We start from the raw sequence: 17809 nt of genomic DNA, 5'->3' as shown, positions 1-17809 counted from the left end.
CTATTTCAGTAGAATTAACATTCAGAAAATCGATAGTTGATGTAAAGATTTCACAAGGTTTGATATTACTATTCGGAATGTGTAAACTTTCTTTCACCTCATTTAAAATCACAAAAATCCTGAAATTCGAGGAAAATTCAAAACGGAAAGTCCCCAATCAAATGGCAAAATCAAAAGCTCAAACACATCAAACGAATGGATAACAACTGAAAACATCACCGTCTTGGTTTAATTAGGAGGCAAACATCATCAACCTTTTTGTCAACTTTTTTTCTCAATCCACCCTTATTGGAAATGTTTAGATGTAAGCAGATTTTAGCGTATCTATGATTTCCTTTAATTAAAGTTCAATAGGGTCAATGCGTTCTTAATAGTAACAGTCAATTACAAATGAGGAGAACAAGGTACTTGGTAAATGTTTGGTTTGATCTGCAAAATGCGAGACATTGGGATACTAACATGGCTTGGGTAGTAGCGGCGGCAACAGGTCAGTTATCTGATACAGATTTAAAAAAGAAAAAAGAACATTGTTTATATCTTGTAAAAAATGCCTTATTATCTAAAGTTTCTTTCTACGACCGTCTGTTTACCTAGATATCATTTAAAGGGTTCATTGGCTAATTAAACAACTTCATAGTACATTATTGTATATATCATTGCAAATCTACTACGTATGCCATGTCAGTCAAACTAAGTTCAACTAATCTTTACCTAATATCTAGGTTACGTGATCAACTAAAACGTTTTTGTAAAAGGTTTGTTTATCAGATACAACACGAAATAGCTCGAATTATATCTGGTATCTGATGTATACTATAATCGTAAGATACTTTGTCTGTTCATCTAAAATTTACGTCTTTTTCAAAGTTCATTGTTCAACATGGCGTTTAAGCGTTTCTTTCTTAATTTTCATTTTACAGATGGTATGAGCAATATACATAAACTATTTGTAGTTCCTGTATTTATGGTTAACTGTACATTTCCGTGTGGCAACATTTTTCTGATCTTGCCCTGGTTAATATAGTTCGTTGGCAAACCATGAGGTATTTATAATGGTTAGAACCATTTCGGAAATTCTAAAATTTGTCCGTCAAATTCTGTAGCTATACAGTATGCTTGTGAGGGCAAACATCTGGTTTCTTTCGTACTTTGACCTATAAATGTTAACTTTTTTTATACATTGTGACTTAGATGGAGAGTTATCTCATTGGCACTCATACCACATCTTCTTATTTATATCATCTGTTTGAACCTCATTTTCAAGGGTCATGGTCAATAGCAATTTTTATGAGTTAGTCCATTTCCTAATTAATACCGACAAAAGGTCAACTGTATCTAGTGGAAAGAAATGTTGTAAGGTACACATGTACGTCTATGACGTTGAACTAATTTGTATGTTTCATTGGCATATGTGCAGTTTTCGTGATTTTCTCCGTTTTTCAGATTTTATAAGTAAAAAGGTAACTAATTAGGTGTACATATTCGTATGACGGGATTCCTTTGAACTTGACTTAATATTCGTTTACCATTTATTATGTTGAATGTATTTAATCTAAAGTATGACCTTTATCTTATAAACATTCAATACATAAACCAATCATGGCCAGTAAAGGAGGCAAGACATTTTAATATATGCCCTCTTTGAATATTACAACGAAAGCAATAACAGTCAGAGATAGCTGTAAAAAGCAAAATGGATGAACAAGCGAATTGATAGCTAACAATCATAATGTTGGTCGTTAATATTGTGCTAACTCCTTAGAGATGGGTCACTTGATTTGTGAAAATGTGCATAGATAGCTCTCTATACAAAAGTTTTAAAACAATGTTTTTAACCAAATATCAGTATTGCATATTCTAGAAGAGGGGCGTAATTTCTTTAGGCTTCTTAAAACTATAATGTAACATATATCGCTAGATTTTTATCATAAGCTAAACCAAAGATTTTCATATACATTGTGTGTAATGTCAAGATATATATTGTAACTTTTTATCTATTTTTTTTATGAAATTGAACTGATTTAAATATACCATATATTACTCTTCATTTATTTGCAACTGACATGACATGTGCTTTATTTTATACATTTTAGGTGCTTAACGTTCAATAGCATTCCAGGAAAAACTGAGAGTTGGATATGCGATGAAGGTACATCTTCAATAAATTCGTAAATGTCCTGTAATGATTAAGTCAATATTTAAGCAAAGATTAGAAATAATAAATCTAAATTGTATTAAAAACAGTAATAGAGCAGACATTAACTTTAACGTTCTAAAATCCATAAAATTAAAATGAAAATGTAGACGATTTCCTCAATATTTTTCAGGTGGGAATAAAAAGATTCTAAAGGAATCATTTTTTGTAATGACTATTTTAATTAGATAGCATCTCATATGTTGCTAAATAAATTCCAATGTTTATCTGAATCTAACTAACGAAGCTGTCATCCTAGATTCTGGAATGTATACAAAAAGTGTAAAAATTTTGATAGTTCCACATACATATGTACGAAATTTGATTTTCAGTTGAGAAATATAATATATGATTCATTGTTCAACGTTTACCTTGATGCACGAAGCGTAGCTTTAGAGTTTGTCACAGTGACAGTCACATGTGAGAAGCAAAAGAATTTTCACTTTCTAAAAATGTGTATGCCTAATTAATGACTAAAATGGAATAATTTGCCTATTTTACATTTGAATGGAATGAACTGCTTTTTACATGACTTTTATCCTACGTAAAACTTTTTTTCATGTCGTGCACTTCCGTTAACCTGGCTCCGCTTCGCGTCGCTTAATAAATCTCATACATAAATCTCACCTGTACAATCTTTGTTCTACGTAGGAAAAGTGTTGATTAGATACAATTGTACTTTAAAATTTCCTTTCTCATAAATAACTAAATCAGTTTCGCTGAAAAATAGGCAACAATAAGTTTTAAAGTCACACATGAAATACCTGAGTAATCAAATCTTCAACAAATTTCTAGAGTGATCATTTTGTTTAATTAACCCTTTGCCACTGCTGATTGACGTTTCTTTTACACGGATATCATAAACCAGTAGTCAGCACCTTTGTACTTACATCAAATATCATTGATATGGTCAATTTATCAAAAATGTACTTTTGAAAGATGTTGAAATATTCAAAACACAATGGGATTTCTAACCCAAAAATGAAGATCACCTAGGACGTATTTGAATAATTTTCGGTTGTTAATTCTCTTCAATTTTTTATTTGATTTGACTTTCAAACTTTTGAGTGAGTGACACTAATAAGACTTATGTGACAAAACGTATGTCTTACGAGGCAAAGATTAACCTAGTATCTTTGATGAGGTTTTACTTCTTTCAGGTAACTTTTATATTCCTACTCTATGCGAACTATACAGAGATGAAGATGGAATTACAGTACATATGAAACAACAAAGTTTTTCATGTTTTGAGAGTTACTACCGCAAGAATACCAATAAATGTATAACTAGACATTCTATGGTTTTTAATTGGAAGAATGGGGAAGGGCTTACAGAGAAATTCAACTTGTTTTCGAAGATTCAAGATGTAATGTACAAGGTTTGCTACATTGTAAATGACTTTAAGTAATATTGCGATATGTTTTATCTAAAGACTTCTAACATGACTAATATAGATTTAGTATTGTTTGAATAAAGGAACATGTGTATTAAAAAAAACAATTTGACAGTTACTTAACAACTACAGAAATAGAAAAAAAATAAAGAAACAACAAGAAGTGTTCAACAATTGTCAAACATATGTAGAATATGCACCAGTATATTAAGCTATAACTGAAGATGAACATCAAAAGAGTCGATGTTTAGTTTTTGTAAAATGTTCATGTCAGTAATGCATAGAGCCGCAATATGTATAGTGTTTCTGTTAATGAATATTTCCAATTAATAAGAAGTTAAAGATAAGTTTAAAGTAGTTTATTGGCAAATACATGTAAACCTGCATGTATTTTCACTAAAAAGTACATTTTGTCTCCCATCTGTTGACATTAACCTACAGCTGTGAACGTTAATGCATCAATCTTGAACTAAAAAGATCTATAAAAAAAATCCATTCAACATAGCGTTTGTGGAACGACTTACGTTATAAGTTTTTTCCCTTTCTGTGAATTTAAGATCAGCAATCTGAATTTGAAGTTGTATGCAATTGTATGATCTTTTAAATTAAAAATCCAAGTGTTTTTCAAGCCTTATTTGTTTGCAGAACAAATTTGTATTTTACAGTATAAATACTCATACAATGGTTACCATATATCATCTAAATCAATTTTCTATGTTGGGTCTTGTGCACTATTATTTGTCTGTTTGTTTTGGTTTTTTTGTAAGCCATGGCGTTGTCAGTTTATTTTCAATCTATGAGTTTGACTGTCTCTTAACTTTCGCCTCTTTTACACCAAATTGCAATAGTTAATCACTTAAACTGACCTAGGAGAAGTTAAAAAGCAATACATCGGAGTTCAGTATTTTTGTGATTTTACTTTTTACAATAATTATAATCTAATTTGCATTTCTACAAAGACTTGAATCTTGATTGGTCTGTGAGACGTTTTTCTCCGTGGTCAACACTGTGATGGACCATGTTGTCGAAACTACTTTTGTAGTCTATGTAAAATACGTAGCGATTTCAATGCGATATATCCCTTTATGATACACATGCAAGATCTTGGTTTAAGAAAGTTGAAGTTGAACTAAAAATTACAGGTATTTGGTTGAAAACTACAAGGATTGAACGCATCTTTTCTAGAAGTAACTGCCATGATAACTTGTTACATTGGTCGCAATGAATTACTGTGATGTCTGAGTGAAAAAAAACCCGATAATTGCACATGTGAAATAAACTCGTGTATTCCACTCCACTGAAGTCATACAACACTAGGTGTTGTCAAGACGTTGTCGATGACGTCGCACCAAAACAAATTATTAATGCGTAGAAAAAGATATACTTCCTTACTTTTTCTACTATAATTTCGTCAATGTCACAAAAAGAATATCTCATCAAAGAATTCAAATATCGAAAAATATTCAACGCGTGACCGACCAACACTGATAATCAACTCATGTAATACGCGCATTCGTGAATTAAAATATTGTTCGGTCTCTCGTTGAATATTTTTCTATATTTGTATTCTTCGATTTGCTATTCAGCAATTAACCGCTAACCAAAACAACTTCCATACAGGTCAATTATTCAGTTTGTGAAATATTTAATATCCCCAGTGTACTCATTAACTACCGTTTAGGAGAAATAACGTGTGTTTATTTCTCTTACATAATTATAACAATATGATATTCTGTTTTACAAAGGAAGTATATAAAGAATAAGTTGCTGACGCTAGCTGTTTTACAAATATTGAATTATTCAAAATTGTATACTTTTATAGATTGTTTTTTTTTCTGAAAACTTTATAACAGAAAAATGGATACTTTTACTTTAAAAACATTTCTTTTGGAATTAAGTATTTTTTATTTTTTTTATTTTCAGGAAACAAAAAAAGAAATTTTGCAGAAAGTTATTCTAGACAAAGATAATCCACAACAGAATAAACAAGATGCTCTCAAATACCTTGATTTTGCCTATAAACATGGACGTTCTATTACGATCAATGTATGTTAATTATTTGAAAATGTAACACACTGTAATGTCTGTTATACTTAACAAATCTCCGTAGATAAACGATTAAACTAACTCTGCGTATACGCCTAGACGGAATTCGTTTTTGTCTAACATTTGAATGTGTGTGTGAATTTTATCCATGGAATTCCGAAATTTCAAGACCCAAATACATAATAATAAAACGTCTACACAGAAAGCAAAACTCTCATTTCTCTTTCAGAATGTCATTTTAGCGACGTTATATTTTAAGTGAAACTCATCGAATATGCGGAATTGGAAGTATTCTTTTCTGTTTTTTACTCAGTTCCAGTTTGTCTATATCCTTTCTCTAAGACCAAGCTCAATCAGAGTTTTGCTCCATATATAACGGATTATCATGTCCAATTGAGGACAAAATGATGCTTTTACTTTATGCTTAGATAATTTGAGAAGAGCACAAATGATACAAAGGAAATTTTGCAAAATGAATCAAGTCATGTCACATTTGTGAGCATCTGCAATCGAATTTTTAAGCTAGCATAAAAATTCAAAAATAAAATTTAAGGTAACTGGTTTTCCATTTCTATTTCACCTAGCCTATTGGCAATGTGACCTTTTGCCATCACTTGGCGTCTATCATTGTTTTCTATCGCGCTGAGCTAATTCATAGACGAACTATTTTCACAAATGTTGTTTGCTCTGAAACATCTGGTTTAATTTGAAACAAACTTTGGCTGAACGATCGCGACCCCAAGCATATCTTATAAAGGGCATTATATATTTCTGCACACCAAACAACTTGGAAGCCATTATTTAAAATGAACATTACTAATATTGATAGTTTAATAATAGACTTCTCACAGAATCTTTAACCTTGTTTGGCTTTTCGTTAGCGAAAAACAGATATAATATGTCTGAAAAAAGAACTACAAAATACAAAACTGAACAAGAATATATGGCTTAAATGGCGGACTAAATTTAAAGCCGTGTGTGACTGTCAACAGTGATTTTACCCGTAGATTTAATATTCTTTTTAAACAATACTTGTTTTACAGGAGTGTGCCACTTGTTACATTTGAATAAAAAAGAAAAAAGAATAAAATATAAGATACTATAAAATCGTTTGCATATTTTCAGGAGTGTATGCAACATGTCGCATTTCTCAGAGGTAAAAGTATTCAAGAATATTATCAAATAACATCAGGTTTCAAACCAAAACATCAACTCTCTATATATAGAGGTCCGGTTATTTATGGAAAGTGTCTACTGTTTCTTATTAGGTATGGGACGGATCCTAAAGACACAATAAGAGTGGTAGGTGTTTTTTTCTATACTTACAATCCATTGAATATATCACTAGTCTTTAAAATGCTTTTTATTTCGTTGAATTTGTTACTTCCATTATTAGTTTTCTTTTTAAATGGCAAGCAGTGTTAGATGTCTTTTCGATGGATTGGTGGATCTCTTTTGGCATTCAGATTTCCCCCACAAAAATACCTGCTAATATAATTATGAAGACTTGAAAAAAATGATTTTCGACCCCAGGAATAAATTGTCTTAGCAATATTTGGCAAGACCATTCGGAATGTTGGGTCCTCAATGCTCAGTAACTTCGTACTTATTTGGCCTTTATAACTTTTTTTTAAATTTATTTTAATGCATCTTTTGTAGACGGAATGTGCGTCTAGCGTACAAGATTTTATCCTGGTTTTTATGATGAGGTCATCACTACCTAATTGATATTGCTTTTTTTTTATGACTTAATGGAAAACAATTTTATACTGCAACTAGCTGTGTTTGTTTCCTAAATATAGTAACATAGCTATATTTTGTATAATGTCAACTTCAGCATGGAACACTTTCTTCACAATCATGGGTCCACTAAGGGATAAAAATAAGTTTGACATTTGTGTTACGATTTAAAAAGCTATCAATGTATCAATTTAAGTTGCAGTATAAAAACAATATTAGGCCAATGTCATAAAAATATAAACTTTTTTGTACTCGGCGCAAAACTGGGGAAGGGCTCGGTAGAACCTTGCCCTTCCTTAATTTCTCAGACTCATACACAAAAGTTTATATTTTTCTGTCATTGAACTAATATTCTATATGTTCCTGTGAACACACATCTACTGGAATAAATACATGTTTTATACGTGTATTCTTGCAGATTATAAGATGTGCTGATAGAGAAAGCTTTAAAAGACCAATGATACATAAACTATATCTAGGAAGAGTTAGCATCGAAGAATCATACAAAACTGTTGGAGCAAAGTTAGCTTGGTGTGCAGAACATGGGTAATATTAAAATAGAAGATAAAAGTTGATACAATTTTTTTTAAAGAGGTATTTTAAACTTGCTAACGTTCTTGTTTTTGTAAGAGATTTTTGAGAAATAATATGACAAACAAAACCGCAACTTCCGCATTTCTTATTTATAAAGCTTTGGTTTGAGAGGACATGGTTTAAAAAAAACAACTTATATCCATATCTTTTCTGAATAATGAGCTGCAAATTAACAAAGTAGATTAAACAAACAAAATCATTACTAAATATGGAAATGTTAAACGAATGGACTACGATCTTAAAAATAATTTCATATAGCTTAAGCTGTCGCTTGATATGATTTGTTATCCGTCCGTTTACATTTCCTATTCTTTTTAAGACAGTTAACAAAAAATCAAATCCTTTCAACATTTTTTCCAACATGGAAGCCTTGGCATATATTCATATATCTGATTGACTGAACATTGAAAAAATGGTTTTAAGAAATATTCAGCTATTCGAAGACAGGCCGGATGTTTGTGTCTTCATTCTTAAGTCTTCAAAAATTATCATTATGTTTGTTTGTCGGTTTTCGAAGATATATAAAATAAAAGGATGTGGTATGATTGCTACTGAGACAACTCGCCACTACAGTCCAAATGACAAAGAAGTTTACAAATATAGGTTATCGTATGGCCTTCAATAGTGAACAATCCATACCGCATAGTCAGGTATTAAAGCCTCCAAATCAATTCAAACGAGAAAACAAACAGCCTGATATATGTTCAAAATAAAAAACAAAAATGATATGCAGCAACAAACGACAACCACTGAATTAAAGACTTCTGAATTGGGACAGACCCATATAGTGTCTGGTTAAACTACTTTTTGGTGTCAAACCCTCCCCTTCCCCCTGTGGTGTAACAGTACAACATAAGATCAAACTGTAAACATCAGTTAAAATGGGCTTTACTCATCATATCGATGCAAAGCAGAAACATTTAACAAAACCACAGACCTGACGGAGCAGGGTATTTATACACCCCCACAACAATAAAAAAAGACAGAAAGTACAGATTTGAGAGTACTCGCAGTTAATAACACAGCTATTTCAAAGTCAATATCAACTAATGAAATGAATGTCAATCAGTACATTTCAAACATCGAATGGATTTAATGAAAGACGTCATTAACAGTCAGAGACAAACACGACCTTACGCAATGCCAAGATACAGGTACATACGTAATAGTTATACACCGAGGGATAGGTGTTTCTGGATAAGAAACCCCGTCGGCCGGAGGCCGGAGGGGTTTCTTATCCAGACACGCCGTATCCCGAGGTGTATAACTAACTTACACCCCATTCTAAACCCTATATTTGTTAACATTGATTATTAAATGAAAAAAAAAAAACAAAACGAAAGACAATATTAAACCATGATTTATAAGATTTTTTTTTTTATTACATGAAACCCCACTAGTAACCTTTCTTTGGTTATCTTCGTTCAAACTTTGACAAGTGAGTATATTTTACAAATGTAAAGTTGTTTTGCATATTCCCGTTAAATCCATGTGCTTATGTGGATCAGCAGGTCAAGGTTGAGTGTTACGTGTATTCTTATTACAATAAAAAAATACATCATGCTCCTGGTATACAGTTAATTGTCAATATGGACGGGTATAAGACGGACGACATTTTGTGGCAAGCGTTGGATTTGGTAGAAGAGACTAAAGATAAAGGCAATATTATAACCCAAAGTACTTACCTGTATCAGTTTAATAAAGGTAATCATAACTGTATTTTCTATCTTACGATTTTATCAAAAACAACCCCCCCCCCCCCTCTTCTCGAGAATAAACAAACATTCATATTCGAACATACTAAGGGATATGTGTATCTGCATTAGAAACCCGACTACCAGACACGCTCAACATACAATATTTAATATTGAGGAACTCCCTTTTTTTTTGGGGGGGGAATCAGGGGCTGATCAAGCCGGGGGTTCCCAACTCAAGAGAAAAAGGGGGGTCCAACCATTCAAATGCATTGATCTTTTAAATAAAAGTCGGGTCCAACCCGCGGAACCCCCAAACCCCGGATCGGCCACTGGGTAAGGGGGGGGGGGGGGGGGGGGTTACGGGAGTTAGAATCCCCATTTTTTTAAAAGATCAATGCTTTAGAATAGAGACATATGGCTGGGATAAAAAAAATTACCTTCAAGCAAATTTAAGAGTATTTAAAGGATTATTTTTGAATTCCATATAGATGCTTAATTATTGGAATTTCCTAAAATGTGTTTTTTTTTTAATATCATGAAACAATTTGTAGTGAACACTATTAGTTATTTCTTATGTTCATGCTATTTAAAAAATAATCAATTTCTATTGTTACGAATAACAATGGACTTTGTTTGCGGGATGTAGAAGCAGGGGTTTCCAGAAACCCCGCTCGTCACACCCTGTGGTCAAAATCCATTGTTATTCGTTACAATAGATCTATTCAATTTACACTTGTTTCAGAAATAGAAACTATGAAGTATAACAATAGAACTGGGGTGTAACGATAGTAGAGCCATGAATGTGCATACGTATGTAAGGATAATACTTAGTTTGATTTTTTACTGATAACATTATTAATATTCGTAACCAAGAAAATAATATTCAAAGATTAAAAAAACAGTGTTACTGCTAGTACTCTCAGGTCTATGTCTTTTGTTGTTAGGATGTACAAGTACCCGGCCACGTTCCATCTGTGTTTTTGTTACTAGTATATGTTTTGTGTTGAACCAATTTACATTTGGGTTTTATTCCTATTACAGACAGCAAGGTCAAATCATTTTGTTTAACCAGTATGGGGAGATTCATGAACAATTTCCCTTAAGAAGCATTATAGACAAGAAACAATCTGAGAAGGAAGACAGTTGTTGTATCATGGGAGAAAACTTTGTTTATATTGACAAGAATGACAGGTAAATATGTTTGTTACAAATCAGGAAGTTTAAGCTGGACAGATTAAAGATATATCTTTTTTAATATCACAGAAAATTGTGACTTGTGCTTTGTTGGTTAATATATCTATTAATACTCATTCTCTGTAACCACTTAAACTTTTTCGGCACGCATAATCACCGATCTTTCTGAAAATTGGCTGATATGTAGATCCTATAAGCCTTGTCAGAAAAATAATGTCAACCGATATATATATTGGTTGGTTACCATGGTAACAGCGGAGAAAGTTGGGATTTTTGAGAAAAATACAATATTTGGTGTAGTGCTGTGAAATTATGCGGCTACATCTATTAAAAAGAAACACAAAAACAATTAATTTCATTCTTGTTTTTATCAAAATTCAAAAAAAGTTATGAGGAATCTACCTAGAAACATGTGAAATTAATTTCTAAAAAATGATCATGTGCAATATTCCTCACAATACGAATTATCTCCCTTTGGTGGGTTACACTAATGACTGGACCAACGCGAAAATGCTTAAAACTTTTTTATTTTTCAAAGGATTCATGTCATAATTGAATTGTAATAAATTTAGACCATTCAATACATAAATATAAGAAAACATATTGAAAACTTCTTTAAATCTGCAGAAAACTCGACCTGTCAACGCTGACAATGACAGGACAAAACGAATATGCTAATAACCTCTTTGATTTCTTAAAAGATATATGTTAAATTTGAAATAATAATAAAATTTCATCATTTAATATATAAATATAGGAAAAATTTATAAAAAATTCCGAAAAAGTGACCTTTCTAACGTTTCTTTGTTATTTTACATTATTAAAAAAAATAGGAAAAATATATGTTTTTGGGTAAAAACTTGACATGACCAACGTTGACTGTGTCCTGAATGTTGTACTACCTAATATTTATTTTTATCTTATAGGATTTGTTTAAAATTTATTATAAAAAACAACATTAAGATTGAATGGTAAAGTCTTTATCAAATAATAAAAAAAAAACCTGGGAAAAACAGTTAAGGGTACTGTGACGAGCACGGGGTTATTTAAACTTTTTATAGTATTGAGTAGTAGATTGTATTTTACTGTGTTGTAAATCATGTCGTATATTACCGGTTATAATTTGACAAGTTTGATCACAAATATAAAGTAACACAAAAAAGGTGTGACGTAGGCCACAAATACATGTAAGTTGATATTTCCAATATAGTTTGTTTTTTAATATTTTCTTAACAGTAAATAATTTTTTCCACGTCCTACTTAAGGCATGCCCGAGCTTTGTGCAGGATATCTTGGTAGTTTTAAATATTTTCATAACAAACAAAAAAACATTTTGAGGACTACTTGAGGTATGCCTGAGCCCCTGTATGCACGATATCTTGGTAGTTTAAAATATTTTCATAAAATATAAGTAAACATATTCGCGGACTTAACTTGAGGTATGCAAGAGCCTTGTCTTAGTTTAAATCTATCCGAAAGTCAATACATTTATCGTTTGCTAATATGTTTGAAAATCATTTTATATTTTCTTATTTGATAAAATTAATGGTTCAATCTAAGTGTTTCTATAAATTTGATGCAAAGCCTTTTACATATAAATAGGTATATAGTAATTTTTCCTGGTCAAGATAACTGTCAGAATGTAGGACAGAAAGTCACAGACAAAAAGTCACGGACAAAAAGTCACATGTATAATATGTTATAAACATTGAGTTCTGTTTCATAGTAAAATCTAATTTTTTTTGTTAAAAGAAAGCCAATATACTAATTTTGAGAAACATCTTTCTGTAATGGGCTTTCAGTGAAAATCAAATTATATGTACATAAAATTGAGAATGGACTAGGGAATGTGTCAAAAAGAAAACAACCCGAGTCGACCATAGAGCAGACAACAGCCGAAGGCCATCAATGTGTCTTCAATACAGCGAGAATCTCCCGCACCCGGGGCGTCCTTCAGCTACATGTATATAATTCTTTTAACTTTACCCTGTGTTAAGTTTTCATATTGTAAATATTTTTTAATTTGCTGCTAAAAATCCATAAAGATAATCGTTATTTTCTCAAATTTGAAAAATCCAATGCCTATTACTAATGTTAAGATAGTGCTACTTTAATCGGATCCTGGGGGCCCGAAGGACCTACCCCTGCCTTTCATTGGAAACATTTGGTTGATAACATATGGAATCACTGAAGCATGTATGTAGCGGGCCCTCTCTTGTGGCAGTCAGTGGGACCCTTTATATGAAAATTGTCTAGATGTTATATCCCCCCCGCCCCCCACGGCTGCTCGTCGTAAGACCCGCAGCTGCCCGCTGACAGATTTTCCGCGGGTCCTCGTAGAGAAATGGAACTTTGGGAATAAATCTCAAAAATTCCTCCCCGGCCAGAACGGCAAACAAGAAATATGTCGGATGGATAGCAGGGACCATCGGATCGACGGCTGACTGTACCCAACCTGGCTGGTTACGCCATTTGTTTGCTAAAGAACGCTTGCGTTAATTATTTTAGGGGCTCCCTAGTTGACCAGTTGAAATTTCTGTCCTTGTCTAATTGATCCCGATTGCCAGTGATATTTCAAATTGTCCGCCTTCATCCAAGCCTACCCCTATTGCAGGACCTTTCTGAAATTGTTTGTTTTTCAACTTTACTCAAAAATGATCTTCATATAGATACTCATCATCCAATAATACGAATATTATTCAAAACGTATAGCTATGCATGCTTTGCCATTTCAACATTGAGTTTAAGAATGAATAAGAAAATAAACAGCTCATAATGTAGGTATTTTTTCCTTTATACAAAGAGAGGTTAGATGGTCAATTATCATTTATTTAGAGGATCAACGTCTCACTCTTTTTGTTCTATTTTTTATTGTGTTGAATTGTATCAAATTATTACCTTTAATTAATTTTTGGTCACTAGACTAGCAGGGCCTACAATGTTTCTATTAAATTAAATGATTTTGTTCTCTTCTGAAATATGCATGAGATGTTTGACACTGGACATAAAGCAAACCACAACTAATCGATCATTTCTTTTTCACAAAATCTTTCATGAAATTTCTTCATAATCAGCACTTTTATCAAGATTAGAGAAATTGTGTTTGTTTCCTTCAAGTGGTAACACCATTATCGATATACTATACTAGCAAAATTATTATTATATACACATGTGTGTATACAATGAAACTTGATAAGTGTTTTAGTTTTCCTACTTTTGTGCACATTTAAGAAACTAACTGGAACTTTTTTTAAATTGTTTTAAACTTGTGTATCATCATGAAATTGTTTCCATAGCGACACAATTCTTTTTGAATTTAAACTATAATACCGTTATATATGAATATGTTTAAAATTTTGATGATTACAATCATTTCTACAAATTGTATATTTATTTATTTTTTCTGACTGCAGAATTAGGTTTTAAAACATTTTTTTTTCACAATTTTTCAATTTTTTTTTTTCTGAAAAAATTAAAACTAAGCATTTTGTATCCATGGTAACAAAATAATGGGACATACTTCCCCATGACTTTTTCGCGTCATTGATAAGATAAGACTATTGTATTTATGAATTCATGGTTGACTTTTACTCAGGTGTCCGCAAAAAATTTTTGTGAGCATTCAAAAATGACCTCAAAAGGGTATTTTTTACCTAATGCAAACCACATAAAAAGGGGGGTATTTGTGGTTATGATTGAAAATTGATATGAAGATATCAGTTATTAAATTACATTAATAAAATGCATATATTTAATAAAATCATAAAAAATTATTCTTTCACTTATTTATTTACTATGAAAAATTTTGTTGAAAATAGCCTTTTTCAGCTTAAATCATATTTATCCAGAACAGGTTAAACTGGTCATCGGTTGCTATGGCAACCGATATGCATAGCAACCAAAATTTTGCCATTTTTCGTTTGTTTCATCAAGACTAGGAAGTGTGTGAAGTTTAAAGAAAATCGATGACCATGTGTGCCACACTCCCTATGTAAGAGTTTAAATAGTTACAGAGAACCAATATTAAATGTTTGTCCAATCTGATCTAATCGTACATCATGTCATTTTTGGTAGATCTAACGTTACCAACTTTGGTCTCTGATTAGGACTCCGATTAAACTTAACTCTGCATAAGCAATTCATGTTGATAATAAATAATTTGATTGGATCGCGAATCGATAGCAGATAAACGATGTCAATTAAAATATTCTTATTGATATTCTCTATCAATAACACAATGCTGTTATGCATGAATATTTAAATGGCAACAAATTCATAGCTTCAAAACTCAGAGTTGATGATATCCATTAATCAATGCGTTTTTCCGAAAAACATTCTGTTGTACTCCGAATGAGCTACTGACTAGCAAAAAGGTGACTGATGAATAGAATTATGGTCACTCTGGAATTCTTCCGACCAGTAGTTAAACCCATGCCAAAGTGGGGCGCCCGTTTGTTTGTGCAGGATCTACAAGAACGCAGTCCGATCCAGTCATTATGGGATCAATAACTTTGATTTCCCGTGTAGTGATAGTGCCACGATTTCTACACGTTAAAAAAGACATAAATAAAGGCAACAGTAGTATACCGCTGTTCGAAAACTCATAAATCGATAGCGATAAAAACAAATCCGGGTTACAAACTAAAACTGAGGGAAACGCATCAAATATAAGAGGAGAACAACGACACAACAAAAACACAACATTAAAATGTAACACACACAGAAACGAACTATAATATAACAATGGCCATTTTCCTGACTTGGTACAGGACAGCAACCATTTAATGGGTTAGCAGGTGGCATGTTGCATGGCAAAAACGGCGAGATTTCATTCACACTGATCGCAGGGACAAACATAAAAATACAATTGTTGAATTTTTGGAATGAATTGCACTTAAACTCAGATCATCGCATCAAGATATGTTACGATTTTAAAGAAACCAGCAGACTTTATCAAATATTTAGTAACAAAGCGCACAAACAGACGAAAACATGACTAACAATTATTGTAAAACACTGAAAAATCCACAATTACGTAAACGGTACAACTAATACCGCACTAGATGTGCAATTTCACTACTAGTGTCTCTGCGGGCATTACCGAGGACGCAATATGTGAAAATCCAGAAACCAGAAACATGTTTACTTCTCAATGTTTTTACCTCATCTTGTTAATAATCAAACGATGTTTTAAGAATGTGTACATAAACTTTGCAATTATTTTTTGGTCTAATCATTTAAGTAGGTATTATTTTCATTTTGTTGTAAATGCTATTGTGTGTTTTTCACTATGTATCACATACAGGAACATCACAACAGAATAATTGATAACTTTACTTATGTTTATCAGGTCTTTTTCTATCAATGCTGATATTTGCATTTTTTGCAGAATGTGTATAAGACTGGAACATGAGAACACAATCATTGCAAATTTGAATAATGTTAAAGAAATCTTTGTTGTTAATGCTGATGTTTGTGTCGTCCAAGAATCTATGGGAGTCTGTGTATTTAACATAAGGAAAACCACATGTTTGAAACTGAATTTAAAGATAAAAGAAAGCATTGAAAGGTACAAAAAAGTTTAAGTTCAAAAACGAATAAAACTCATGTTCATTAGCCTTGACATCTACTGAACTCATGATAGTTAACTATATGGTTCATATACACATGTAGCTAAATAGGTCTCACTTCAGTCCAAAACAACAACCTGAGTTTTATAGCGGTATGGTTTTCGATTCAATAGTAGTATGATTTTTGACAGGTTCAAATCAAACGATTTGGATAATAATTAGTTCGAACTCTCTGCTTTGCAACCGGCGTAAATGATGAGGGCTGGTCCGCTCAGAGTCAGAATAAATGTTCGGATAGAGAGGTCTCCCTGTTGAATCATTATTATTCTGGTATACCAGTTCGATGTTCAATAAAATATATATTTTAAAAAGGATTCAATACAATTTGTGGAAATCAACAACATCAATTATTAACGAAAATAAAGATTTTTCCCAATCCACAAACAGTAGAACATACGAAATCAATTTTTGTTTTGTCCTTTCAAACAGAATAATTAAAAGTAAAGAAACTTTATAATATTGAAAAAAATAACCATCCAACGGGTATTACAGTCACTTGAATTCATGTTTACTTTTTATGTATTAATTTTATAAAAGTTTGATATATACGTTAATAGTAATACCTTTCATGTAAGTTCTACCTCAATCACTGTAGACCTTTAGATATCAGTAATTAAAGTAAATGTTTTAGATTTTTAAATATATGTGGCTATCATATTATTATTGTTTATAGGGATATTTTAGTAAGAGATGAATATGTTATTCATTTGGCACACAACATTAGTATACATCTATTGGAGACAAAGATAATAAAAACTGATGAAAGCATAATTTATAGAATTGTACTGCATGCCGAAACCTTGCTTTTAGTCATTGAGATATCAGAACAACAAAGTAATCAGTAAGTCATTAAAAATAATAATAACTTTTTTTCATATATCAAAAAGTATATTTACAGGTACAACTATTTCTTTGATTGCACCATGGGTTTTTTTCTGATGGAACATCTTCTATTTTTGTATGGTTTATTTATACTTTAAGCAGACTTTAAAATCAGGGTTTGTTTAAGTGCAAAGGCATTCTTATCACTTGATATTGAAAGACCCATCAGTAGGTTTTTTTTTCCGCTCTCAAATATGTACTATCTGTTTCATAATGATGCTCGACCACAGTTTTCAATTGGCTACGATGGTGTATTGTCCCATTTTTTCAATGCCAATAAACGTCGACACTCTGATTTGTTCTTCGATATATTTCCACAGCAATGTCCAAACAAGAGTGTTTAATATGCACATTAAAAGGTGTTTGCAATAAGTCAAATTCAATTCCCTAATCTCGATTATTTTTTTAACAAAATACATTGTTGTACGTTTATAAAAAC

The 17809-nt window shown here is 31.8% G+C and overlaps 2 protein-coding genes across 15 annotated transcripts in view; both read left to right on the top strand.

The window, feature by feature from the left end:
* Nucleotides 1-17809, top strand: part of LOC127711413 (transient receptor potential cation channel subfamily M member-like 2) — a 550384-nt gene that overhangs the window by 437495 nt on the left and 95080 nt on the right. The gene's annotated exons all lie outside the window — the stretch shown is intronic.
* Nucleotides 1-17809, top strand: part of LOC127711415 (uncharacterized) — a 39381-nt gene that overhangs the window by 17243 nt on the left and 4329 nt on the right. For both annotated transcript variants that reach the window (XM_052217456.1, XM_052217455.1), the window contains exons 10-17: nt 2094-2149; nt 3355-3572; nt 5511-5633; nt 6759-6935; nt 7792-7919; nt 10706-10855; nt 16248-16427; nt 17162-17329. In XM_052217456.1, the coding sequence (XP_052073416.1) occupies nt 2094-2149; nt 3355-3572; nt 5511-5633; nt 6759-6935; nt 7792-7919; nt 10706-10855; nt 16248-16427; nt 17162-17329 (1200 nt within the window). The remainder of the gene's footprint in view (nt 1-2093; nt 2150-3354; nt 3573-5510; nt 5634-6758; nt 6936-7791; nt 7920-10705; nt 10856-16247; nt 16428-17161; nt 17330-17809) is intronic.

This window comes from Mytilus californianus, unplaced genomic scaffold (assembly GCF_021869535.1).
Source record: "Mytilus californianus isolate M0D057914Y unplaced genomic scaffold, xbMytCali1.0.p SCAF_8, whole genome shotgun sequence".
NCBI lineage: Eukaryota > Metazoa > Mollusca > Bivalvia > Mytilida > Mytilidae > Mytilus > Mytilus californianus.
The sequence above is the reverse complement of the archived record's forward strand: the minus strand, read 5'-3'. Positions and strand labels throughout refer to the sequence as shown.